General features: G+C 38.0%; 1 protein-coding gene across 1 annotated transcript; it reads left to right on the top strand.

Moving 5' to 3' along the window:
- Window positions 1-9,671: 9,671 nt before the first annotated feature.
- On the top strand, window positions 9,672-26,850 carry EGFIII (fibropellin c). Its single transcript, NM_214538.1, is given in 14 exon segments — window positions 9,672-9,843; window positions 14,215-14,328; window positions 14,796-14,960; window positions 16,497-16,682; window positions 18,077-18,190; window positions 19,164-19,277; window positions 20,357-20,470; window positions 21,622-21,735; window positions 22,388-22,501; window positions 22,950-23,063; window positions 23,806-23,919; window positions 24,580-24,708; window positions 25,735-25,933; window positions 26,635-26,850. Coding segments are annotated over 14 exon segments (1,713 nt in total). The 5' UTR covers window positions 9,672-9,782; the 3' UTR covers window positions 26,696-26,850.
- The last annotated feature ends 1,121 nt before the right edge of the window (window positions 26,851-27,971 follow it).

Here is a 27,971-nt window from a genome sequence, read left to right as displayed (position 1 = left end):
TCGTATTACAAATAGTACAATGACCCCAAATATCCACAGATCTTTTACGCGTAGAGATGTCCAATTTTGTGCATTTGAGAATAATCACTACCAAAGTCATGGGGGTGCTCCAAGATACATTTTGTTTGCCCTCTGTAGAAGAGTACTTCCACCTGTGTTCCACACACTGTACTGTACTGTTCATCATAACTTTCATGTGCACGTATCCAGCATATTTGTCTCGGTGGGTTTCACCATTTCCATACAAATTGCCTTTAATTGCACATGCGCAGATCGTATCTAGGCACTTTAGCTTCAAAATGAGGACAATTGAGAGATCAAAGACGTAGATAGGGGATTCTTACAGCGAGTCGTAGGGAAAATTTCCATTGTCGGGGTAATTTCAATTGATATGCTTAGCCTGTGAGGGTCGGCAAACACGCGGGACGGAAATTGGTATAAATATTATAATGTTAGGAACTCGGCGCATGGATGGCTTCCCATTTAACGATACACCAATAGACCGGTTTCCCAACGTATCTAATTTTCCATTCATTCTTGTTTTTTCTAAAGGTTGTTCTTGACATGATTAAATATCAGTATCTTTGCCCGCTCGTTTCCGCCTTCTCACAAAATGCAAACACTGAAGAGAGTTGATAGTCAGTCAAGATACCATTCAAATTTTGAATAATGCATTGAAATAAAATTCTGAAATTATAGGATTTTAAAAATGATCAGCATCACCACCGTAAGCATAATGTCACTGAATGAATATCATCAGCAGGTCGCTGAATATTAATCCTCTACTAAGGCCCCTGTTTACATGGTGTACGTGTAGGAATACAGTGGTTTACAGACAAAGACTGTATAGGTTTTCAGCTTCATCATGTTGACGAGTTTGCCAAATGGCAACGCCGTCAGTATGATGAAACCATTCTTATTGGGGCCATTAAGACCTCATTATAAAGAAGGCAGGCGTACGGAGCGAGCTACCAGAGATGAGCATGGGGGATGATAGTTCAGGCACACAATATCTATCTCTCTCCCCCTCTCTCTATCTCTCCCTCTCTCTCTTCCTTCCTCTCCACCTTTCCTCAGTGTGGATGTGTGTGTGTGTGTGTGTGTGTGTGTGTCTCTCTGTCTCTCTCTCTCTCTCTCTCTCTCTCTCTTTATCTTTAAAAAAAATCTTTCTCCATTCTTTCCTCTCCTTCTCTTCCTCATTCTGTTCTCGTTTTTTTCTCTCTCTCTCTCTCTCTCTGCTCATAATCATGATCATAATGAATCCATTCTATTTTATTTCATTTCGAAACTATGAACTTCACGAACTATACAGCATCAGAAATACCGACGAAAGAACCATCACTGAACATCAAAAAAATGAACATTCGTATTAATAAATCCTCAAAAATCTGGAATTCGCAAAAAAAATAAAATAGGCTGTTACAGACAACCTGGACAGAGTACTGTATGAGCAGGAAGTTGGAATCGCTTTGATGGTTAAGGTTTGCATTATCATTGTGTGACCGGGGCTTACTTAATGAGCGGGAGACAAGAGGCCACAGTCACGGTCGTGATGAAATGTTACGCATTAATAACATGCTGAGCTAGAGCATATTATTAGACAGGTGTTTTAATATAATCTATATGTCAGAGTGCCAACTCCATTTAAAAGCTTCACACCTTCTAAATATACAAGAACATGGCTTTACTTTTCTTGAGCGAAGAGGGATGAGGAAGTAAATGTGCCGTTACTCTTTTGAAGAAAGTAATCTGTTCTGCACTATTAAAGATGTACGATCCTAGAGAAGGATATTTAACAGAAGATGGCGGCTTTTTCCCCTCGATCTCGTTCTCTCTCTCTCTCTCTCTCTCTCTCTCTCTCTCTCTTTCTCTCCTCACCCCCCCCCCCCCGAATTTGAATCTCTATTTGATCGGGGGCTCATGAAGCCTGTGCCCCTTTCTTAAGCTATAGTTATAGCTATAGCTTTGTAGAGTTACCCCACTGGCTGATTGCTTGATGAACATCTCGATCAGTGAACTAAGCACGACTACCTGGATTTGCCGTAGATGGGGTAGTTGACTCCGACACAGCAGTGCCATTGATTAGGAGAGTTTGGCCAACCCGGTTCGAGTTGGACACAATATGGCGACTACTGCTTTGTTGGGCAAGCACAAAACAAAAGAGTATACGCCATGTTGTGACCCAGTGAAACCAAGTTGGCCAAACTCTGTGTATAGATGGCTCTGCGACCCAAGTCCCTTTATAAAGGGACACTACAACCAGGCAAATAAGAAGCCAGTTCGGAATTACGATTTTAGCATCGGGGCAGCCAAAGGTCATTTTTGCCAAACACATCGAGACAACTGCTGGATATATTTTCGTGACAGTTAAATGTAAGCATCATTCCTGAACGCACTTATTTATGCATTCATGACGTACATTCTATGATACACAGGTTGTAAAATATTCTTTTTAAGAGGGCAAATGAAAGCCATTTATTATGACTGGCAGTGATTGTTCTGTGACGTGTCCGTGAGTAAAGGATCGGGGGATGTTTGTGGGTCATTTATATTACAGCTAAGTACGAACTGATATATTGAAAACATTGCGAACATGCGAAGTTTTTTTTTTTTAATCGGAACTTATAACAGCATGACTGTATGTCGTTACCTTTGCTATGCCCATAATAAGGATTCCTTACTTCTCTATGATGTGCGAAGATATGATAGATAAGATGAAAATGAGTGGATATGTTTTGAAAACGACTAATTGTGTAGGGCGGTTCCCTTATCACAGTGTGGTGTCAGGGGTAAGGCGTTGGAGTGGTACAAAAGTTACCTCAGTAGTCGAACTCAGTTGTTTCATTAAATGGGATTGCATCGAGTGTCAAGCCTGTCACGTGCGGTGTTCCTCAGGGATCTCTTTTAGGGCCTCTACTATTCATAACATATATAAATGACTTCAAATTTCATCCCAACTATTGTCATTTATACTATACGCAGATGACTCAAGCATAATTTATTCTCATCAGAATCCTCAAATTCTTGTTGAAACTGTAAATTCGGAACTTGAGAATATTGCACAGTGGATTTTTGCGAATAGACTGTCACCGGACTTGGACAAAACTAATGTCATATTATTTAGCAATTCAATCTCCAATTTACGTGGAGATATCTATTTCAACAATGTCAAAATTAAGAAAGTAAAATCGACCAAGTTTCTTGGCCTGTTTATTGATTATAGAATGTCCTGGAAAATACATACACAATATTTGTGTTCATTACTATCAAGAAATGCTGGTGTGATATACAAACTGAAACCTATGTTCCCATTATAATTATGTATTGCAAATATTGTACTCCACTTTAATGTTACCCTACTTGAACTATGGTATTCTTGCCTGGGTAGTTTATTAAAACTTCAACTGGACAAAATCCTGGTTGTTCAAAAGAGAGCAATACGAACAATTTGCAATGTACCTATTCGTACTCACTCGAGCCCTCTTTTCTTTAATACTAAAGTACTGAGAGTTCGGGATATTTTTTAATTTACAGCTAGGCTGCCTCATGTTTCAGCTGAATAACAACAAACTGCCCCAGGCACTATCTTATTTGTTTAAGAAAAGAAATCAAGTCCACGACTATCCTACCCGACATGCGTTTTCCTATCACCTTCCTAGAACGAGAACACGCTTTGCTCAAAATACCTTAATATAATACAGGTCCTAAGTTCTGAAATTCTCTCAATTCTGTGATTAAGAGGTCTGTAAGTGTACATGTATTCAGAAGAAATTGAAATATTATTATTTAAATACATATTGTCATTCCTGATTCCTGAATAATCTTATCTCCAAGCTCTATATACTTATGTTCATTACAATTAGTAAATAACGGTATGACCATGCAATTTGTTTATAATATACTCATATCGAGAACAAACTATATTGTAATATTGTTTTACTAAGCTGCAGATATATTCCCTTCCCTTTTCCTTGTCTTTTGGAGTTAATTGTGAGTATCGGTTCTTGTATCCCTGTAATCTCCCTTTCCCTGTTTTAGTGTGTATATTGTATTTTATAAACTTTACTTTAGTTCATTATGTCATTTGTAGTTTAAGGAGCATATCCACAACAAGCTCTGCTTTTCCATAGGCTCCGCCACTATATCTCTTAAGTTCAACTTAATGGGCAATATTGTGAATAGTTTGTTCCGGTATTGTATAAATGTATATTATAATCATTTTCAATATGTTGTTACACTCTTTGTAAAATGAGATATTATGGAAACCAATAAACTATCTAAACTATCTATCTAAATTACAATGAAAACCAACGATATATGCACCCCCGTACTCTCCTAAACTTTATGTGGAAAGAGGATATCGGTGTTGCGACTCTCACCCGGCCCCCCCCCCCCCCCCCCCCCCCACTCAGTGTTATTTAGGGTACGCGTATGCGTGTTCCCTCCTTTTGAAAACACCCCCTAAGTCCGGTGTGTAAAGTCAATTTTATGTATGTACGAGCCGGACTTTGGTGCGTGAAAAGTACCCCTTTACCGGACATTTTGGTAACACGCATGCGGTCATTCCGACTCCGGGGGGGGGGGGGGGCGGGGACTCTCACCTCTCCAATTTATGCCAGTGGCAGTATGTCTTTAGGGCCGGTTTTCTTGAACATTATGGCATGTCCAGTACCCTTTTTCAAAATAATACCCTTTTTAAAATAAATTCCAAGGCCCTATCTTATAGATAGTTGCAACTGATTCCAATCAATCACAACTCGATCAATCGCGACTCTACTAAAGATATACAAGACTTTGAGTTTCCGATTTATTGAACGACTTGCAATCAATCTGGATCAATCGCAACTCTTATTAAAGCAGGGCACAGGAAGGAAACAGTTTGGGGAACGATACCGTCATACGTCAGTCACACCGAGGAAACCGACCACAGACCGAACAAAAAGATACCTTACCACGAATGGCAAGAAATGGATCGACGTGGAGTCGGTTTGGCAGTGTGACCGGGCCTTTAAGCTTCCATCAATGTCAATGCCTTTGAATACGATAACAATGTGAAATGATTTTGTCGCCTCAAGGTGCAAATCCGTTCCATTTCACTTGATATCACTCGCAACCCTGTCCCAAGGAGATACTAGGATTTAGTAAGTTTGCAATTGATTGGAGGACTTGCGATCAGTATGGATCAATAATTGTAACTCTTTGAAAGACAGGGCCCATGAAGGAAACCGTCTCTTTTTTCCCCCTTTTTTTTCTTCATAGATTTTTATTCATTTCTCTCATAAAGAAAATTTATAACAAATAATCTTCAACTTTGCAAGTGAACATTTACTTTAAAGTTACCAATAAATTGTTCATTTTTAATTTATTTGTAGATGAAGTTACACATTAAGAAGGAAAATATCCACATAAACAAAATTATAGTTCACATTTTAAACAAATCGGACCTAAAATTGTTTACAATATTTCCTCGTCCAGCTTGCATATAGATTTCCAATTGTTTCACGTCTTTTCCACGATAATTTTTCAAAATTTCCTTCAAAGTGAAAACAAAGGGTTATGATAAAAAGTAGGCAAAAGATATGTGATAAAAGAAGAAAAAGAAAGAGAACATCTACTCCCCCCCCCCCCTCCTTCCGCCCTTCACAACACTAAAACAATAAGGACGATATCATTAGACCTCAGTTACACCAACGAGACCGACGCGCCAAAAATAGGCCATTTTCGTAGTCTTTGTGGAGTGCCTCAATACAAGTTATTTCGTTCACCTGACAAGAATATAAATAGTATTTCAATAGTCAGAATGCAAACTGCATTTATTAAGTGTTGCTTGGGAGGTCAAGCCATGATGTTTGTCCAACCTGACAACAACTAATGCATGCAGTTCGAATTCTGTCTATTGCAATAATATTATTCTTTTCATATGAAATAATATGTATTGAGGCACTTCACAAAGACTTATGCATTAAATTTGGTTACAATACGAAAATGGCCTATTGCTTGGAGAGGACGTGGACTTAGTTTTGCTAGCGTGGCTAGGGTATAATTGGTCTTTCATGGAACCAGACCTTTTAAACTCCAATCAATGACAATAGGCGCATTTATACTGTCAAATACCTCATTTTGAAAAGTCGCGATGTTTCGTGCACCCGGTTACACTTGTGCTGAAACATCACCGACGGAGCTGTTCAGCGATGTTTTGGCGTGTTTCGGTTGGTAATGCGCATGTGCAGTCTTCCCGACCTTTGACCCCGGCCTGCTATAAGATTTTTAGCGCGCGCAATTCTCGCTACCCTAAATAGGTACGAAAATCTCGAAATTCGCGAGACGAGGTAATTTTCACTCTCTCGGGTCGTCACTACAACTTCCGGTATAGAGTCCCATCCCGCTGGCGCTAGCGCCTGTGTTCGCTGTGTAGAGTTTTCACGCACGCTAAAATCGATGCCAATCAGTGTAATTTGTACAGATTATAATATGCAATGGAAAGCTTCGGGCAGAATTAGTGACTTTAGCACAAAAGGCCGTTAAACTCTACCGTGAAAGAGAGGGTTGTGATCACGAACGCCTGCACAGGAAGCTGTAATGTCGAAAAGCTATCCCATAATGCAATGCGCGTTTTCAGGATTTTCCCCGGATCTCGGCAGAATCGCTATTTGGGGTAGCGAGAATTTCCAGCTAGCGCTATAGCTAGCTAAATAGCGATACATCCCATGCGCATGCATGCGATATGTTTTGTTTATCTCGCGTGTAGTATTTGAGGCAAGAGTGGATAAGTTACGAAGTACGGACTACGGCTGCTGATTCAGTTTTCCCAAATTCAATCGAAATCTAGTAGTAAAAACGATATGGGAAGGTTAAGAAAATCATCGTTGTTAATTGTTAATTTCATGCTTTCACTCATTTCTCTGAAGCCCTTTTCCCCACGTTTGCAGGGACGCCCCGGCCCCCCCCCCCCCCCCCCCCCACTCAGGTTTCAAAATGACCGCATGCGTGTTGCCAAAATGTCCTTTTCGTAACAAAAGAAAAAGGTCGAGCCGTATTGACTTTACACACCGGACTTTTGCTGAAAAGGGGGGGTATACAAAAGAAAAAGGTCGAGCCGTATTGACTTTACACACCGGACTTTTGCTGAAAAGGGGGGGGGGGGGGTCGGTTGGAACACGCATATGCGTACCCTAAATAACACTGAGTGGGGGGGGGGGCCGGGAGGGACGCTTGGAAGTCTGGTGGAGGAGCTCTCCCTGCCTCCACATCGAAATCAAGAACTTCATCTCATCATCAGTCCAATGGGAATTGTTCACTTCCATATTAATTAATCTAACAAAACACTCAAATACTACTACTAGACAGATATGGCCAGACGGGAATAACGAAGATTGAATAAAGGATGAGTTAACGGAATTGGAACAAACGGAGCTGAATGAACGGATAACACGCGCGACGATGGAAATGCTATAAATATCACACGGGAAGAACGTGGTTTAAAAGAGCGCGGGTAACAATCCGGAAGTGCCGGAAGTCACGTGCCTAACATCGCGATGTTACAACTGCGAGCGGTTATACTTGCCAAACACGCCAAAACACGCCAAAACACGCCAAAAGATCACACTTCGTTTTGGAATGTTTGGGGCTTGGCATGTCTGCCGGTAAAGCGTAGTTGCCCTTGGTAACATCGCGGCCAGGCTCCGGTTTGGCATTTTTTGGCGTGTTTGGATGACAGTGTAACTGCCCCTATTGTCTTTGAATCTACTACAAAGAAATGATTTTGTCGCCTGAAGGCACACACATAAATTCCCTTTCACTGAATAACAATGGTTCGAAAGGTGTGAAAAGGTTTAGGGTTAACGAGCCAACGTGAAGAGCCTGTAAGTGTAGGGTGTGTCCAGGACATATTGTGTGCCCTGATTCAAATTGTCCCTCGTCGAATTAGCAGAAAGAAAAATGACAGGCTTAACTTTACGACCCCCAACCAACGGCGAGTATATAGACGACCAACGCACAATGTTAAAGTTGTGATTATGCTTAGGGTAAGGGTTATAGCGTTCGGATTGTGGGTTGAGGTTATAGGGTGTGCTATTTGTTGTTGTTTGGTATTATCGGCGTTTCATTCTTTTTTTGGAATATTTACGCCTTTCACTTTATATTTGAAAATATATATTTGAGCTATAGGAACCATGCGCTGAATGTGATAGCTTCATTGACGTTGGTGAAGCGGCAATCACGTAGCAGACTTATCAACTTTTATTGTGGGGTATTCTAAGTTGCTCGACATATCCTAGCATGATTCAAGGCACACTTTGTTCCAAATACGGCCTTACTTTCAATGTATCTTTATAAGTTAATTGACATAGGGGTTGGTCTTTTTTTTCCTGGTAGTTGTCCAGGAATGGTTATCCGAAGGGGAAATTGTCTAAGGGGCAGTTGCCATTTTAAGGGCAGAACTTACGTCGACACACCCAAAGAGTGCGTGGTCAATCACAACTCATGCACACCGCCAGATAAACTCCAAACCAATCCAACTCCGGGCAATTCTTGTTCATTAGGTGTCATGTAAATGTTCGGCTTTAGCACCGGTTTTCTGGGGTCGGTCTCATCCATATGACGGGGTTACTTTCCGAAAGTTCAAATATTCTTAATTCTGAAACACAACTTTTCCTATTCCAGGAGGTTCACCATTCCGAAAAATGTATAAGGTTCATATTTCCAAAAGTGAAATAAGGTTTATTCATCCGTATATGAGAAACAGTTCATGGTTCCAAAAACGAAAAAAAAAAAGGTTTATGAATTCGAATATGTAAAAGGATTCATTATTCCGATTTTTTGTTTTAAAGGGTCATAATTCTAAAATTATAAAAAAGGCTGCATAATTCCGAAAATGAAATAGGGTCCATGATTCCGAAAATGAAAAAGAGTGCATAATTCCTAGAATGAATTGAGGGTTCATAATTCCGAAAAATGAAAATGGGTTCCTGATTCCGAAAATGAATTGAGTCTGGTTAATAATTCAGAAAGGGAGTCAATTTTGCCGAAATAAAACAGGATTCATTATTCCAAAAGGATTCTATTTCACTATTTCACTTTCTCTCGTCTTATAGTTGAAGTGTCTATACTTGTTTGACTTAATTTATTGTTGTTTGCTTTAAGTGCTTATAATATTTTGTATTTCTTCTTGTTTGCTTTTCATTCTGTAATGGGCGATCCAACTTTCGCAACCTTCATGGAGAGCCCCGCATACAACCTTTGTAAATATAGTTAACATTTACTGTTACTTTGATTTTTATATTGCGAAGTAAATTAAGCGAGTTGAATATTTTATTTTTGGAATGATCTGACGATGAGCCTTCGGAAAAACGACATGAATCCAGTATGACTAGGGGGAATCAGGCGATGGATCGATAGGAACAAAGTATATCACAGAGGATGGGTGCGGTCATTGCGGGGATACATCGTCACGCATCAACGAACCCAATGTCTTGTTTACGACTGTCATGTATCTGTCCTACTTCAACAACAAAAGATGTTTCGCAACTGGGTGCATCTTTACAGAGGGTGAATAGGGTGACACACACGCTTTCATCCCTCCAACTGACCAGTCTCTGACCAGTCTCTGAGCTGGCATTTTCTCGCCATTTTAATCAGGAAGGTTTCTGAGGTGTGTCACTCCGTGGTTTGATGTTGAGGGTCCAAGAGCGTCTTGGGAACATAGCGAAGACATCGCGCAAGTACAAGGCATCGCAGCTTTCTCCGCTTTCGACTTGAGACGTTGACTCCTCTGAGGCTTCGACATGAAGGTGTCTTTACTAGCCGTTTTGCTTCTCGGTATTGTTGCTGCAACATACGGGCAAGGTAAGATATCTGAAGACACCTTCCTCATCTTCTCTTTTTGTTCTCTCTTTCATTATTTTTTCTATAAATATTTATATTTTGCAATTACACACCATAACCATGTCGGCATTCAACAAGTAGAAAAGGTGTTTGAATATTTGAATATATTGTAAAGAGGTCAATCCATTAATTGTTACACTCTTGAAGTTCTGTGTTCGAGAATGTATTTTAACTCGGGATGTAATTTTAAACCCCAGTCCTAAGTTCACTAGCACGAGAGCGTTAACAATGATAAAAATAAACAGCATGGGCCGATATTAAATGAACAATCATATTATTTGAAGTAAAACATATCACTAGTTGAAGTAATGATCCTATAAAAAGTGTATTATAAAAGGTAAAACCTTTTATAATACACTTTTGGGGGAAGCATGTAATGGAAATATCCATCCCAAATTTCATTTTAGTGTATTTAGAAATGAGTTTTCCCATTCTATTTGTCTTCATTTCTTTAATCATTATTTTTAAAAAGATAAGTTTAATTTGCTTGCTCTTACATAACATAAAAAGAAACCAGTCCATCAGCAACACAAATCGTAACTAATATATTAGATCTTCGATAGGCCGACCCCAATTAATGTAGATAGTGGATGAAAAATGTGTAGTGCATGCCTTCATTCTTAAGTGAAGATTACCTGTCATTGTTACGTCATTGGACCTTATTTCTGATAGGTTGAATCACTACATGTGTCCCAATTACTTTCCCTTTCTTCTCCATGTTCTTTATTTGTAAGTATCTCTTTGTATTGGTTCTTGAATAATGTATTTAGCCCCAGGAAAGTATGCTGAGAAACCTTTATAGCACCGGCTACAAAAGAGCATTTCATTCAAGAATACAAGTGTTAGTTATCGCCATTGACAAAGTGCTGTGGGACCGTGTTTGTCCCAGTTGTTTTTGCGATTTCTCCTCTGTTTGTGTGTTTATACGTGTTCATTAACGTGCGTGAAGCTTTGATTGATCCTTGAATAATTTATAATATAGTACTTCATTTAATGCGGGGAATATATGCTATTTACAAACAAATGAAGGGCTTTTTCATACACTCCAAACGAATGATAGTTTAAATTATCACTACGGGACGGATTGGACCTATAGCCTGAGATTATGTCACTTCATTTTGTCCTAATTATATACCCCCCTTCTTTTCTGTTTATATGTTTATACTTGTACATGTACGATTGTGAGTGCATCGATTTTTCCTTGAATAATTTACAATGCTCTATTTAATACGGGGAACGTACGCTCAGAACCTAAAGCGCATTTTCAACAAAGGAGTACACACAATGTTTCTATTGATGTGGCCCTTTCATCGCCTCGATACATTTAAAAATCAACAAAGTATAACCGGTATTCCCTTGAAGAGAGTGTTGAATTCTGGTGAAAAGAATTTGTAACCTTCCTTTTCTTTTTTATTTCCGTTTGAAAAAATACCATGTAGGAATTTCCCCTGAAGGAGTGGCCTTCAATGCCTCACTACTTCTTGTCATTAATTTTCCGAATATGGGATTTGAAGAGTAATCCTTTAGGGGGACATTTCTGCTATAATATTCTTCCCAATTAACTGACATACGAAGAATAAGAAAGCTCACAAATTACCTTTTATCTTGAACAGAACTCCATCTGTTCTTAAAAGATTTTGGTAATTATATGCGTTTTCGAAATTTTCAAAAGTTAATAACTACTTCTCGAACGCCTTGGTTATGGATTTACTGAGAACAGTGATGGAGTTAAGAATTTAGCGTTATGGCCCATTTCATTCTAGAATACCCAGGATTATCTCCCCTCAATAACTACACCCTTTAAACAAACGACTCCTATATACACCCCGGACAATACATCCCCCGGCTGCTAGCCCCCTTTATTACCCCATAGGTAGTTTATCTGAGGGTAATTGGTGCTGGCATTAAGTGGTGATCTTTTTTAAATAATCCGAATGGATTTAAGATAAAGTTGAGTTCTGGTCATGCGATTGCATTGTGAAAGAAAAGGTGTGGAATGGATCAGAAAAAGTTGATCATGTAGCGTGTAAGTATTTGGGTGTACTGCAGGGTTCTGGAGTCATCAAAATCATAATAAATTTGGCCCAATTTTGGTAAAGCAACAAGCACTGTACACAGAAAGATGTGTATGGAACTCTACACAAATGGTGTAGGGCCGGGCTACTTACCCCCTACTTACCTTGATTTCCTTATCTTTTTATGCTCATTACTCAGCCAGTATACACCTTCTACCAAAATTGTTTAGCAAATGACATTTATTTGTAATCTTGAACATTTAATGTAAGTTTCGTTTGGCTCTGTGAGAATTCATCTTCTTTTTTTATAACCAGAACTCAAGTTTATCTTAAATTGCCCAATATGAGAGCCAACAGACTTCAGACAAGTTTATGCCGAAACATGGGCTACGTTTTACCTTTACAACAGCAATCGAGCAAAAGTCACACAAGTTGGAATATAATTGCTCATCAAAAGTTGGTCGGACAAATAATTATTCTCAGATTGGGTATTTTTTTAGTTCAATTCTTTTATTCAGTATTGTCTTCTGTCGTGCAAGCTTTTAGATAGGCCATACAGAGTGGACTATAAATCGCATTCCCTGTGTTTGTTGTACTTTTAAAGAGGTGCTAAAAAATCTGTTCGAACACCTACCCTCTATGCAGTCAAATGTAAATAAAAAGAGTTCAACGAAAGTTTCTCTTCCGCAATGACAAACAACAAAAAGAAATACCCTGCAGTACTTAATATGCAAAACTATCCTTACTGAAGTAGATACATTGTTAAGTAAAGCTGTAAAGAAAAACTGTAAAGAGCTGCTATTTTGCTTAAGAAACTAAAACAAATATAACATTGCCTTTCATACAATTTTCCCATGTCAAGCGCCCAACAGCGTAAATCTGCTGTTTCCCTGCAAATAGGGACTCATCGAGATCCCTCTTATGTGGGATTAGGCTTAGCATAAGTCTCCTGAAGGGGATTGTTGTTTGGATTTCTTTTAATGAATCTATTCAAAAAGCTCAAATCCTAGATCACTTAGCCCGCGTGAATGGTTGTAAAGCAAGGATTTGTTTTCTCAAATGAGAATGGCCTATGAGCCGCTTCAGTTAGCGCCATATTGCGAGACCCATTAAAGGATTGGATTCCGGGATTGGATTAGACCATGGACCTTCTACGAATAGGTCCATGATTAGACCCACCTTGATGAAACCCCGGCCACACCAACATGGCTAACAACAAACCGATCGGGAAATTGTTATTATATTACCCCCGAATGGCCAACTCGTGCGATTTTTTTTGTTGGGGGAGGGAGGGGGGGGGGGCTTTTAGAGATGATTTGTGTTCTTGCATTCATTTCCTAATTAGTTTCTTGATTTATTTATTTTTAATTTTAATTTTAAAATTATTTTGTTAAGGTTTAAACAAAATAAAGAAGATTATAAACATTACTGACAGCCAAGACGTGGTCAGTTTGGAGTTGGGGTGGAGTAGGTTGGGCGGTGTGACAAGGTAATTAGAATTTTTGGAGATTACGTTTTCGCCTTAGCCTTAGGATGTTAGTTCTTTACAAAGACAAAATCACTCTGAGTCACGGCTATGAATAGACTGGAATGTGAATTAAAACCATTATAGATTAACTGCCAACCGTATAATATGTGTCTGATCAAGGAGATGGTCTGATCTGCCTAAAGCGATTTAGTCTTTGTCCTCTAGAGGTCTATGTTTTCTTAAACCTCTTGATCATTTGTAATAGCGAGTTGTGAATTAGGCCCATTAGTATCTTTCTTGCTGGTACTTTTATGTGTGGGGTCTCAGCATACAACACAATACTTAAATTTACTAGACCTGATCGTCTTTGAAAATGAAGAAGGTGTTCTGTTTTCTCGAAGGATTCAAGAATATTGGTCATGCAGCAACACGAAGAAAGAGGAAGGGAGAACAAAAAAGAGTCTGTTTGTTTTAATTTTTTTTTTTAATGGAATTACAGATACATTTCACGAGATGAACAAATAAAAAATGAAGATCGTTTTATTACGATATCTCGTTTACACCCTCATGTTTAACTTCTCTCTCTCTCTCTCTCCCTCTCTCTCTCTCTCTCTCCCTCTCTCTCGCTCCCTTCCTCCCTCCCTTCCTCTATCTCTCCCTATCTCTCTCTCGCTCTCTCTCTCTCACTTTCTCTCTAATTTTCTATTTCGTCTTTCTTTTTGTCCATCTTATTCTTTTTCTTCTTTTTCTTCTTCTTCTTTTTGCTTTTTTTTCTTCTTCTTCTACTGCTACTACTTCTCTCTCTCCTTTTTTTCTCTCTCTCTCTCTCTCTCTCTCTCTCTCCTGCAGGTGAATGTGGCAGTAACCCGTGTGAGAATGGCTCAGTGTGTCAAGACGGAGAAGGGACATACATCTGTGAATGCCAGATGGGCTATGATGGGCAAAACTGCGATCGTTTCACAGGTAATGAAATTGAAGTTTTCAGTTTTTAAAATGATAATGATAATGATTAAAATAATAATAATAATAAAAATAACAATGACAATATTATAATAATGAAATAATAATTTTTATGACATTAACAAAACAACCATATTAATGGTAACAATAATAATGAAAACATTTATAATAAGGATAATAATAATGGTGATAATAATGATAATAATCACAGCTCCATTTATATTTCGCACGTATTCACCCCTGCAGATGCTCAAAGCCCCCCCCCCCCCCCCAAGTAGTATTATTACCTTTGCTTTAGCACAGCGCTTGAAGCATTCAATTTATTTATGTTTCCATTTATGACTTTAATTTTGTTTATTTCATCTATGTATTCATTCATTTATTTATCTATCTTTCGATTTATATATTGATCATTATCATGCATCTTACTTTATCTATTCAACATTATTGCCTCCCTTTAAAATATCTAGGTGCAAACTGCGGATATAATATCTTCGAATCGACTGGAGTGATCGAGTCTCCCAACTACCCGGCCAATTACAATAACCGAGCCGACTGTCTCTACCTCGTCCGGATCAAGGGTGCACGTGTCATAACCTTTACCATCGAGGATTTCGCGACCGAGATCTTTAAAGGTAATGTGAAAGGGGTCTTTAGGGGCTATGTGAAAGGGGTCTTTAAACGGTATTGTGAAAGGGGTCGTTTAAATGTTTTGTGTAAGAGGACTTTATGACCGAGCTAGGTATTTAATGGTAATGTAAAAGAGGTCTTGTAAAGGTATTGCGAATGACGTCTCTAATGGTAATGTGAAAGGAATTTTTTAGAGGTTATGTGAAAGGGGTCTTTAAAAGGTATTGTGAAAGAGGTCGTTGAATTGTTTTGTGAAAGAGGTCGTTGAATTGCTTTGTGAAAGAGGACTTTATGACCGAGCTAGGTCATTAATGGTAATGTTAAAGAGGTCTTCTAAAGGTATTATGAATTAAGTCTTTAATGGTAATGTGAAAGGAATCTTTTAGAGGTTATGTAAAAGGGGTCTTTAAAAGGTATTGTGAAAGAGGTCGTTGAATTGTTTTGTGAAAGAGGACTTTATGACCGAGCTAGGTCTTTAATGGAAATTTCAAAGGGTCTTTAATGGTAATGTAAAAGAGGTCTTTAATTGTAATGTGAAAGAGGTCTTTAATTGTAATGTGAAAGAGGCATTGGAAATGTATTGTGAATGAGGTCTGCAATTGTAAAGTGAAATGGTCTTTAAAAGTAATGTGAAAGTGGAAGTAGGTAGGACAAGCGCGTGTTCACACGTAAATTACTGTGAATCTGATCACAGAACCCTGATCATGTGGTGTCGGTTGTCATACAAAGCATTTGTCATAAAAAGTCAAAAATTCCCTCCTGGAAGTTGGCTTTGACAATATTGTCTAAAGGCTTAATGGCCCAGAAGGGAATAATGAAAAGAAAGAAACAGAAATGTAACGTTTGCTATCATACACAGTAAAGTGGTTAAAGGGCAGAGGGCTTCAGCAGACAAAAAATCTTGCTTATTTAATGCAACTGAATTTAAGCGAGGATCATAAAGATGAGGGCAAGAACTTAACCCCCCCCCCCCCTTCTCTCATTCTTTTTTGTAAAACTGCGCCTGTATTCACAATGGGATTTATACTTTCAAGAAAAGTGTGAAATCAATTTTATTGAGCAAATATTGACAAATCTCTTAAATTAACACATGATATCATATATGTTTGTCAGCATTTCCTTGATATAGCAGGAAAATCCCCCTCCCATGCACCCTCTATCCCATTTTTTTTTTTGGTTGCAAGTCACTGTTTATTTTTTGTTATTTTCCCCCAATTATGTTCTGTAATTTACTTTACTTTACAATCGTTATGATTTTAAATGTTTCTGGGCTGCAAGCGTATCAAGCTGTCACGCTTAGGCTGTAGCCCTTCTGTATCATCACCTCTTTGAGCGTATGTATCTATGATTTACTGAATGTGGAAATGTAATTCAACTTATGTTTTATACTCATGTAAAGACATTGTCACATTATTGTTATAACCTATGATGATTCAGTAACCAATAAATATTTCAACTATTTCAACTATTTCAACTAAGTCGTTTAGGCACTCAGTCTGAAATATACACTTTTAACAACCCCCATCTTTTCTTTTTCACAGATGCTGTTGAGTACGGTGTGGGCCCTGTCGCTGATTTCAACCAAGCTCTGGCAACCTTCGAAGGAAACCTGACTGCAAATAACCAGGTCCCACCTCCGTTCTCAGTCCAGGGAGAACAAGCCTGGTTCATCTTCTCGACAGATCGTAACATCCCCCGGAAGGGATTCAGAATCACATTCTCATCAGGTAAGATACCAACGTAGTCAGGCGATAATGCTCTGATTTTTTTTTAAGGGTGCGTTTAAGCTGAATTTTGAAGGCAGAGTGAGTGATTTGAAACACTCATCGTAAACGCTCATCGTAATCGCAGTTCCACGGTGTACTGTTTATGCTCACTTCTCTGGCTCCTCCAGGCAATTCTCGCTGGGTGGCCTTATTTGGCATTGCAGCTGGATTCGCAAACCTGCACTGTGCATGCTACGTAGACCCACTAGAGGTCAGTGCGTTGACCCCATTTAAACGCGTTTACAAATTGTAAACGCACCTTTTTGTGAGTTTACGATCGGCGATCGTGATCGCCGTTTTTCGGTGATTCTACAAAAGTGAGAAAGGACGCAACCGTGTTTTGAACTAAACGCGTAACAGATGCCTGAATCTGGCCAGAAAAGGTTGAGCATAAACATATCCTTAGAAGATCGACCCGTATATTAAGGGGCGTCGCGGTCTTGCCATTAAAAGCTTGCGGAGGCTTCCCACACCGGTCGCTCTATTTTATTTTGGCGTCAGGGCCGGTCGATTTGCGGTCTGAGGGTTGGTTGATGCGTATATTACACTTTAAGTTGGCCGGTGACATTGATATTCCCTTACCGATTCTTTGTTCCGGTCCAACCATGGAATAGAATGGTTGATTAGTTGAAAACATCCAGTGAAATAAAACAAAATATGGAACCATCTAGCTCTAACCGTTTCCAGAATACAATTACTTCATTAGTAAATTGTAATTAAAATATCTAAATCATATCAGCAAAGATTTTATATCACGCCAAAAAGATAATGAAATCATTATAGAGTGATAGAAATACATGTACATGTATGAGAGCATTGAATTTATTATCATACCAGGGTGGCGTTTCATAGAACTTGTCATCAGTGACACATGTCAGTTTTTGTTATAAGCTACTGAAATCCTTGCTTCTGGTTGGCTATCAGCAGATTTGTCACCTAATTTTGTATTTTGTCATTGAAAAGAGGCTTTGTGAAACGGGCCCAGGTTGTAGGTCTACTATTTTCTTGTGCGACAAGCCAGATTAGATGCTGTTTCGGCTTGCATGTAGATGTAGATAATGCAGTAGGCTTACGGTTGTACCATGTGTGAGAGAGAAAGGGGGGATTGGGGAGTCCTGAAAAGGACTGTCGGTAATCTTTCTTTCTTGAGTATGACTGTGTGTAGTCCTGAAAAGGACTGTTGGTAATCTTTCTTGAGCTTATAGTTCTAAAGAAAGAACTATAGCGGCGGTTGGAGAGGATTATGAATTAATTTACGTTAACGTAATAAAGCTATGGACGGTATACCTTTGTAGGGGTTCGGGTTTAATCAAACTGTATACATAATAACTCTTTATCTGGTATCCTTTAAATAGATGGAGACGACTGTACCCCTAACCCCTGTCTGAATGGCGCAACTTGCGTTGACCAGGTCAATGATTATCAATGTATCTGCGCTCCTGGATTCACCGGAGATAACTGCGAAACAGGTAAGCATTGACTTGACAAATGAGGGATTTCAAGAGACACAAGTGCCCTATGCCCCCATTAAAACTCAATCCACCATACCTTACATTAAAAAACATCTTTCCCTCTCATCATATTGTCTATCCCCCTTAAAATTCTATACCCATAGGCACCTAAAAATTGTCTATTCAATTTCTTTTTGGTTTGTTTGTGATTTTTTTTTTGGAAGAAAATCAAAGTTTTTAAAAAACTTTTTTTTGGGGGAGGGGGTCGTATCCCCCTCAAAGAATCCAGGATCAATCCCTACCCTTTTTAAACTTAATATCCTATCATTAATATTACCCATTAATAATCATAAATTTTACCTACGTAATCGATCATCTTTCGTGATCTTTCATTGATGAAATAAATGTTCATTCCAGAAAAATTAATGTCTCACTCCAACCTTCAACATAGTCCTTGTCAAAATGGAGATACTTATACAATGCTACAACACATACCTTATAAAGAATCCTGCTTATCCTGCTTATTGATTTTACCTTCTTTCTTTTTTAGTCATACATCACAAATATGTAACAATTTATTTAAGCAAAAATGTGTAAAATGAAATAGAGACTTGACTGATAATATCGACTTACTTCAAATTGCCTCTCACGCATGTTAAGTTTTGTATTGACGACAAGAAAACTTGATGGATGACTTTTTCGATCTATATATAAATGAATTGTAGATTATTATTATATTTTTTTTAGGGGGGGGTTAGATGATGATTTATAATTGCAGATTCGTTAAGTAATTCTTCATTAGGACGTTCTGCGAATAAACATCCATACATGTAAATTCATCAGACAAAGGAAAGGGTACTTCTGACCAAATATACCCGATAGTAGTACTATCTTACTTTCTACTAATTACCTAACTTATAATTTAAGGCATCCAATATGGATTAAGTTATGGGTCATTTCTAAATTATGTTTAACAACATTACCCTTCCAGATATTGATGAGTGTGCTAGCGCCCCTTGCCGTAACGGTGGTGCATGCGTAGACCAGGTCAATGGATACACCTGTAACTGTATTCCTGGATTCAATGGAGTCAACTGCGAAAACAGTAAGTACTCTTCCCTTTTTATATTGTGAAGAGGAACGTTTTTCTCTTTGTCCCTTTTAAAATACCGTTTTTATACTAATCATGAAAATAGGTTTCAGTTTTCAGTTTCAGTTCGTTGAATTACGCGAGAAAAACAACATCAATGAAACAGATTGGTAAAAGTATAAACAAAACAATCGGAAAAAGTTGTGAATTGTAGGTAAAGTTTTCAGGGACACACCCTGTTATCATTTCAAAGGAATAAGAGCCCTAAAAAGGGTGGTAAGCTCCGCTAAGGGTTCTTGACTCTTCGATCAGAATATAATCTCTTGGCGAAGATCAATGCATACTGATCGAAAATTCGATAAGACATAGCTATTAGCGGAGCTAACCAGCCCTTTTCAGGGTTTTTATTCATTTAAAAGGATGACATCTTGTAACCCTGATTTTGTTTTACCTACAATTCAGTATATCCACCATGATCGCTGATACTACACTCAAAGTTGTGAACCTGATGAAAGTTGAGGTCACTAAATTTCTGTTTGTGAATGTTAAACTGAATTATTTGTCATTGGAGTGTGACCCGGCTGGGAACACTTTAATAATTTCTCTTGATTTTCTGCCTAGAAACTCTAGTCGAAGGTTGATGATATAAGAAATATGATTTGATGTACACTGTGAGGCTTTGGTCCAAACCGATCAGCTGTTTCTCTTTATATTTTGAATATGAGGGCATGTGAAGACTTTTTCAGGGAACATTAATATTCTACTATTTTATTCTTCTGAACTGACATAAATAGCACGAGAAAAAAAATAGACAACACAAGTGAAAGTGGAGTTGTATAATAGTTCATTCACTTGAATTTTAATCCAATGGTTCAGGGTTTTAATCCCAGTCCGGCACCAACGTCCATTGGCAAAACCTTAATCCATATTAGCCATTCTCCACCCAGGTGTAAATGGGTGCCTGGCAATTGATAACAATACGTGATAATAACAAAGCCCTCAGGAAGAAATGCAGTGATGCTGATGAGGTTTCCCTGAATAAATCCTGAAACAAACAATATGTTCATGTTTATTTCGATGCTTTTTTTAACCAGATATCAACGAATGTGCCAGCATTCCTTGTCTGAATGGAGGGATCTGTGTGGATGGTATCAACCAGTTCGCCTGCACCTGTCTCCCTGGATACACGGGAATCCTTTGTGAAACCGGTAACAATTTATACTTCAGTCACATCAGCAATGCCGACACCAAACCGACAACGGATATAGATTAAAAAATAACATTAACCCTACGGCCCAAAATGTGTCGGTCTGAGTCTGGTTGGAATCGGTTTAGCGGTGTGACTGACTTTATTAGTTTGTTTATTTGAAGGTATACTTTCCCGCGAATTTAATCTGTGAAGTTGACTATATATAATTATATCTCACACTACCCAATCACTTTGTTTTCAGAATGTCAGTAAGTTTACGTAGAAGACACTTTCATAAAGCAGGGGAGTTGTAATCCATTTTAAATTAATGAGTTACACCAAGGATCATTTCCTTCATTGTCCTTCGGAATCGAGAACACTCCATGACTTACTTGACTTAAACCGTCCACACCATCACTGGGATGTATGAGGGCTTCTGTTTCACAACGGCTTGCCACACCTGTCTATCTTCGATTAGCCTAGTGGCTTTAGTCAGGGAGTCAAGTGATAAAGTGAATCCATGATATCCATGATATAAAGTGAATCTACTCCAAAGTATAGTGGATGAATGTCTCTTGAGATTAGAGTCCACTTTATTTTTTAGCATGGATTTCAACTTCAAAACAAATTGACTACACACATAGTTTTATTTTCCACTCCTGTGCATTTAACGATTTATGTTGTAAAACAAGTTTTGAACTTGCTATCTAATATGGGTATAAAATCACATATATTGACGTAAAATTACTATCATGTTAAAGAAAATAAAGACGTTGAAATTTAGAAATAAGACCGATATTTAATTAGTTTGATTCGTTAGCATATTAAAAGTAGCTTATCCAGGATTCTATGGCGGGGCTAGGGTGTCGGCACAAGTGAAACAAAATCATCAACACCCAAAGACATGTAGTAGAAGGAAAGAGGGAAAACATATTCCAGGCGCCTCATGGGGACTAAAATTTCTGCCAGAAGAACCAGAACAGGGGGTACATTTCCCTTTCCTTACGCAATGAATACGTAAGAAATCTAAAATAACGACATTGTTTCAGCTGGCCCTGGAAAGATGCCCCCCCCCCCCCCCAGCCCAACGGTTGTTACATCGTATTTATCATTATTAGAGTTTTGACGGTTATTTGCTTCTTCCCTGAAACCCTAATTTACATCATACAGACATTGACGAATGTGCAAGCAGCCCATGCCAAAATGGCGGTTCCTGTACTGACGCTGTGAACAGATATACATGTGATTGCCGTGCTGGATTTACTGGAAGCAACTGTGAGACAAGTAAGTATGAATTGCATTTTACAGGGTGTTTTTTGACAATCTATAATAGGTTACGCATTTATTTTTCCCCGACAAACTGACCATATAACTCTTTAATCTCTTGACTTTTCTCGTTAAACAAACTTGCTCTGTTTGTTTTGTTTCGTGTTTTTTGTGTGTGAGAGTGTTTTTTTTTTTTGGGGGGGGGGGGGGGAGAGGATATTTTGCTCGTTAACGAATATTACTGAATGAATATCATTGAAAAGAAAAGACCTGAGGATTCATTCAAAAGATATACATTTTGAGAGGCTCCCACTGCTCGAATTATGTTTTCGTTAATATTCAAAATCATCTAAAGAAAAGAAAGAAGTGATCTGTTTTGTAAACCTAATATTTCAAAGCCTTCTAAAGACCTTATTCTTTCAGGTTGAGCTTGATTATTGTCTTCTTTCTTTTACAACCTGTTCTGCCGAGAGCCGGAGGGGCGTTACCGGCATTCTGGCTCTCAGCACACGATCACATGATTACATCGCAAGTAACACCACAGGAAAACAAAACTTCTGTATTGTATGTAAACAATAAATCTTGAATCTTTAATGTTTTTTAAAGACAATCTTTAGCTCAATATTTCACAAAAATGTCAATATTTCTTATATTTTCCGTTTATTTTTAGATATCAACGAGTGTGCCAGCAGCCCTTGTCTTAATGGAGGCTCGTGCTTGGATGGAGTTGATGGTTACGTTTGCCAATGTCTTCCAAACTACACGGGCACTCACTGCGAGATATGTAAGTATGAACTGTTTGACTGAACTTTTATTTTAACACTTTCAGTATCAATCACATTTAATGCACAAATGTTTTGTCTGAGGTCGCGTTCAGGCCGTTATCTGACATACCAATGGGTCATTGTCCCTTGATGATTACACCGTGTATTATTACGGTGGTAGAAATATATGGTTTTGTGTTAAAATGAACAAATGAAAAACATTATATTTTCTATAGACATACAGATAAAGGAATAGGATTGTCTAAACAGGTCAACTTTCAACTTATTGATGAAAGCTACCAGTCCATACTCCGGCTTTAACAAGCTACCCTTCATAAAAAAGAAAACATTTACTCTGAGTCGAGAGTGAAAAATTTACATTCATTTCTTTCCAAAGTGTCGTGTGGGGAATTGAACCGAGTACTTTGTCATTTACTAAACCTTTATGCTTTCGTGTTCTTTTGTTAGCACTGGATGCCTGCGTGAGTCTGCCGTGCCAAAATGGCGGAGTATGTACGAACGTTGGTGGCGATTACGTTTGTGAATGTCTACCAGGATATACTGGCATTAATTGCGAAATCGGTACGTATTGGAAGAATACATTTCATGATCAAATTGGCAACTCGTCTTAATTATTAGAGAGGGATAATGTAGCATGTAATGTGTGTGTCTAAAACTTTGCATTCATAATGGTCACAGGAATATAGTAAAATTACAAAGGCTCTCCGATTAAGCTTAAATGGAAATTTAACTTCCACATGTTTCTTGTCTTTAGTATATAAAACTAAATACAGCTCTTGTCAATTTTTGTCAAGATTACCCACACAAACAGCTGAAATTATAGAAGGTTTAGCATTTTTTTGTTAACCTAATGCTTATCTACATAGCAATATAGATTTCAAATCAACGATAAATATCATACCTTTAAGTCCTTATCCCAAAAGCATTTAATATTTTGAAATACTATGCGTAATTTGTTACTCTCATAAATATACCATTATCTTTAATATCTTGATAACCACTGAGGTTGCATATGATCATACCATATGTTTATAATTATTCATACTTTAAAATATCGTATTCACAATATTTCTTCTTATATTATTTATCTTTGTTTTCATAATCTGTGTTTCTTATGTTATCTGTGTGTTCAATTTGTACTTATTAGATCAGTAAATATTTTATATACGTTGTTTTAATTGTACAGGGCCCTCGGGGATAGCAGTTTGTAAACTAAATAGGAAACTCTGCTGAAATAAAACTGTAAATAAATGAATAAATATTATTATCAGTTGTCCTAATATTTTCTATTTCACCATTCCAGATATTAACGAATGCGCTAGTCTACCGTGCCAGAACGGTGGCGAATGTATCAACGGTATAGCCATGTACATCTGCCAATGTCGTCAAGGATACGCCGGTGTGAACTGCGAAGAAGGTAAGAAAATAAGGACATTGCATTTTTCCCAGTTTATAGATACACCTTTACGGGTCTTTTAAAAAGAAAATGTTGAGTCCTTTGAGTTATGCGACTTATTCAAATCGTTCGTAACTCTCCATAAAAGCAATACGAGTTAACAAGTTTTCGGCGATTAATGGGAGGACTTACGATCAATATTCAGACCAATCGTAACTCTTTATAAGACAGCGCTAGTAAGGTTGAATTGTAGTTTGTGAGCTTTTCATTCTGCTTACTGTACTATGTGGAAGAGTAGCGTAATAGCAATGTGAACAACTGCGATAACTTGTTAATATTTCAGCTCGAACATTGACGAAGGAATGCATCTTAAATCACATTGCACCCAGTGAAAAAGGCGCTATATAATTATATTGTAACTAAGATAGCCAGTGAAAAAGGTGCTATATGATATTATAACTAAAATAGCAACAAAGTTGGTCTAAATGAGGAGGATGCTCGAGACAAGAGGTGGAGAATGGGAGCGTCATCCTGGTGGGAAAGTCAGTAACCCCTCGTCAGAGAGAAAATACCAACTTTAATAAATAATGATGATGCTGATGATGATGATGATGACGATGACGATGGTAATAATTATAATGTCACACCTCATATCAATTTCTTCTTACCGTTTCTTTCCAGTTGGATTCTGTGACTTGGAAGGCTTGTGGTATAACGAGTGTAATGATCAGATCACCATCATCAAGACCTCGACAGGAATGATGCTTGGAGATCACATGACTTTCACTGAACGTGAACTCGGAGTCGCAGGTACATACAAATACATTAGACTTCCTGTAGGGCCAGGGGCCTGTTTCACAAAACTTGTTATCTATAACAACTGCTAAATTTCTATGACAAATTTGCTCTCAGCCAATCAGATGCCATGATTTCAGTAGCTTATAACAGTAGCTTGTAACTTGTTATTGATATCAAGTTTTATGAAACAGGGCCCAGAACTAGGATTGATTTGTATAATTTCTGCAAAAAATATATGACGAGCAAAACAGATGCATTGTGGTGCTAATTTACTCTTCTATTTTTTTATTCTTAATCTGATTCGCACAAAGAAATTATCTTGCAACAGTTAGGGACTTGGGCTCATTCGCTGAACTTTGTATTATAATATGCAGGATTGTGAAGCGTATTAATACACTTTACATATTCTTAATTATTTATAAATCTGTGATTTTGCCGCGTCATTTTTGAACGAGCAATAAGTATACACTCGTGTTTCTAAAGTTGCATGGGTTCGCTGTATACACCTTATATCCGTCAATGATTATATTCTATTACATTTGAGCGAGCTATATACGTTCCAAGTAGCAGTAGGTCTAGTATTTATATTAGTAGTTATATTAGTACTATGTAGAAGAAGTTGCAGTGATAGTAGTATTAGTAGAAGTAGTAGTAATAGTAGTAGTAGCTGAATCAGCAATGGTAGTAGTAGTAGTAGTAGTAGTAGTAGTAGTAGTAGTAGTAGTAGTAATAGTAGTAGTAATAGTAGTCCTTAGCCCCACGTCTCTGGAACAAACTCCCTCGTTCTTAAGAAACAGTACTTCACTAGATTTCTTCAAAAAACAACTGAAAACTAACCTGTACAACTCCTCTTAAATATTATTGTTGATAGTCTAAGAGAGCAGCGCCTTGTATCCTTTGGAAAAGGCGCTATATAAATCCAATTATTATTATTATTATGTATATAGTTGTTATTATTATTGTTGTTGATGTAATTATTGTTAATGATATTATTTTTATTTCAATCGTTATCATTGTAATTGTTATCATTTTATCCAGCCCCTACCGTGATGGTCGGCTACGCAAGCAACAATTACGACTTCCCATCATTCGGAATCACCGTAGTCCGTGATAATGGACGCACGACCACCAGCTGGACTGGTCAGTGTCATCTATGTGATGGTCAAGAGGTCTTATATACCACATGGATCGAGAGCAGCATGGTCAGTACCTGTGAGGAGATCAAGAGAGCTAACAAGTGAGTATATGGAGTAATGTTGATGATACGAATAGGAAATGTTTTCACCAAGGGTTGTTTTCACCATCAACATGACTGTACACAGTCATGACTATTCCGTGCTCCCCGGAATTAAGGATGCTTTCTCAGCCGTTGATCTAGACCGCCATAATCTAGCCCATTTGCAGTATGACCAGGCGCGTACGCAGGAGGGGGGGGGGGGGATGGGGGTCGAATCCCCCTCAATTTTGTTATGTGTGTGATTTGGATGGGTTGGAAGGGCAAATTGTCAAATTTCCGTGACAACAACAAATTGTGCTCTTACCCCCCCCCCCCCTCATTTTTTATCATTTTCCTTTTTTGATTCTTTTATTGATACATGTACTATCAGTATTTTGAATTTTGGATTTATGTAGCGCCGAATGCGATTATCATAATCTAAGCGCTTAACAAATAGTATTATAACCCCGGTGATCGGATTCATTCGCGCGCAGAATGTGCAGCATTTCCACTCCCTGAGGAGTATTCCTGCCATGGTCACCGTGATAATTATGGCAATTTCTGTCACAAAGGCATTCGTCATCCTACCAGGTCCCCCCCCCCCCCCGGGGTATCGGGGTATGGAGTGGCAAATATAGATTGATGCCTTGTCAAACGAATTAAGTGCTCTGTCGGGATTCTTATTCTTATTAATACAATTCTTATTCTTATTTATTTTGCAGGGTTGGACAGGATAAATGGACGAGGTACGAGCAGAGCTTCGCTCCACAACCCGACGCATAAAGAGATAGTTCACCTCAATTTACTCATATAAAAACATAGTTGTGGGTGGAAACAAATCCGCGTGTGTTTTAATAAAAATCATTTTAAACAGTGTTTATATTCAATACTAATGTATTTTATCGTTTTTTAACACATTAAAATAATAGATTAGAATTCAATGCATACATTTTTTTTTTTAATGTATGGGGATGGTTTCATTGCAATGATTGGAACAGTTTTTAAATGATTATCTATATCATGGAATTTTAAAGTATAACTCTTACAAATACTTGTCGCGGCCCCTTGTGATCTATGTTATTTGAAGTTTTTATAGATACAAAATTTTAATCATTTTTTATAATCACGAACTTGAAATAGTCCCAGCATTTGACTCGACTTGGGCAAAAGAACACGTACATGTCTTTTTTAATGGAATATTTTAGCAAATGAAAATAAACAGTAAGCACACGCTGTTGAGGATCTGTGTTTTATTATGCACTTGTGTTTTTCAGATTACCTCTTAATATTCTGATCGAAGGTGTTTTACAGAAATCGACCAAAAGAGGACGCTCTGCGATTAGATTTTACCAAATCAGTATTTCACTATCTTTTGACATTGATAGTTTACTATTTTATCATAATTATTATGTTTATGGACTGTATATATTAAGATCCATTCACATAATAACATTGGATAGCAGCATTGTCTTCGGACCAATATTGGACGCAGTCGCATCAATTCTTCATTTTGTTATATTTTTAATAAAATGTTCAATAATCCTTTTCCATTTTGTTGTATCCTTTGGTTGTATTTTGTTCCCTGCTTCTACCCCGTGATAGTTTCGTATACCCCCAATCGAACAGTGAAAGTGAGACAGGGGGGGGGGAGAAAGAGAGAGAGGGGTGAGAAAGTGAGAGTGGAAATGAGAGATGGGGGGAAAGAGATGGGGAGTTAGAGAAAGAGAAAGAGAGATGAGACAGAGGGAGGATAAGAAGAAATACTAAGATACAAGGTTCGGGGAGTGAATTTAACTTGACTCAAACGGGGTGAGAGAGAAAGAGGGGGAGGGGAAGATTGAGGAAAGAGAGAGGGAGATGTAGGTTGATTTTTAAAAAAGCCAGAGAGCAAGAACTTGAAACTAATTAAAATAGGATCCCCTCCCAGACAATTCCTATGTGGTCGTAAAAGACAGATTCTGGGTTTTTTATTGAGTGAATTCTATTTTTTCAACAACTTAGGTTTAGCTATGGTATTTTCAATATCTTTGCTTATAATGTGATCTCAAAATTGATAGTT

This window comes from Strongylocentrotus purpuratus, unplaced genomic scaffold (genome assembly GCF_000002235.5).
Source record: "Strongylocentrotus purpuratus isolate Spur 01 unplaced genomic scaffold, Spur_5.0 spur5_scaffold_12, whole genome shotgun sequence".
In the NCBI taxonomy this organism is placed as follows: domain Eukaryota; kingdom Metazoa; phylum Echinodermata; class Echinoidea; order Camarodonta; family Strongylocentrotidae; genus Strongylocentrotus; species Strongylocentrotus purpuratus.
The sequence above is the reverse complement of the archived record's forward strand: the minus strand, read 5'-3'. Positions and strand labels throughout refer to the sequence as shown.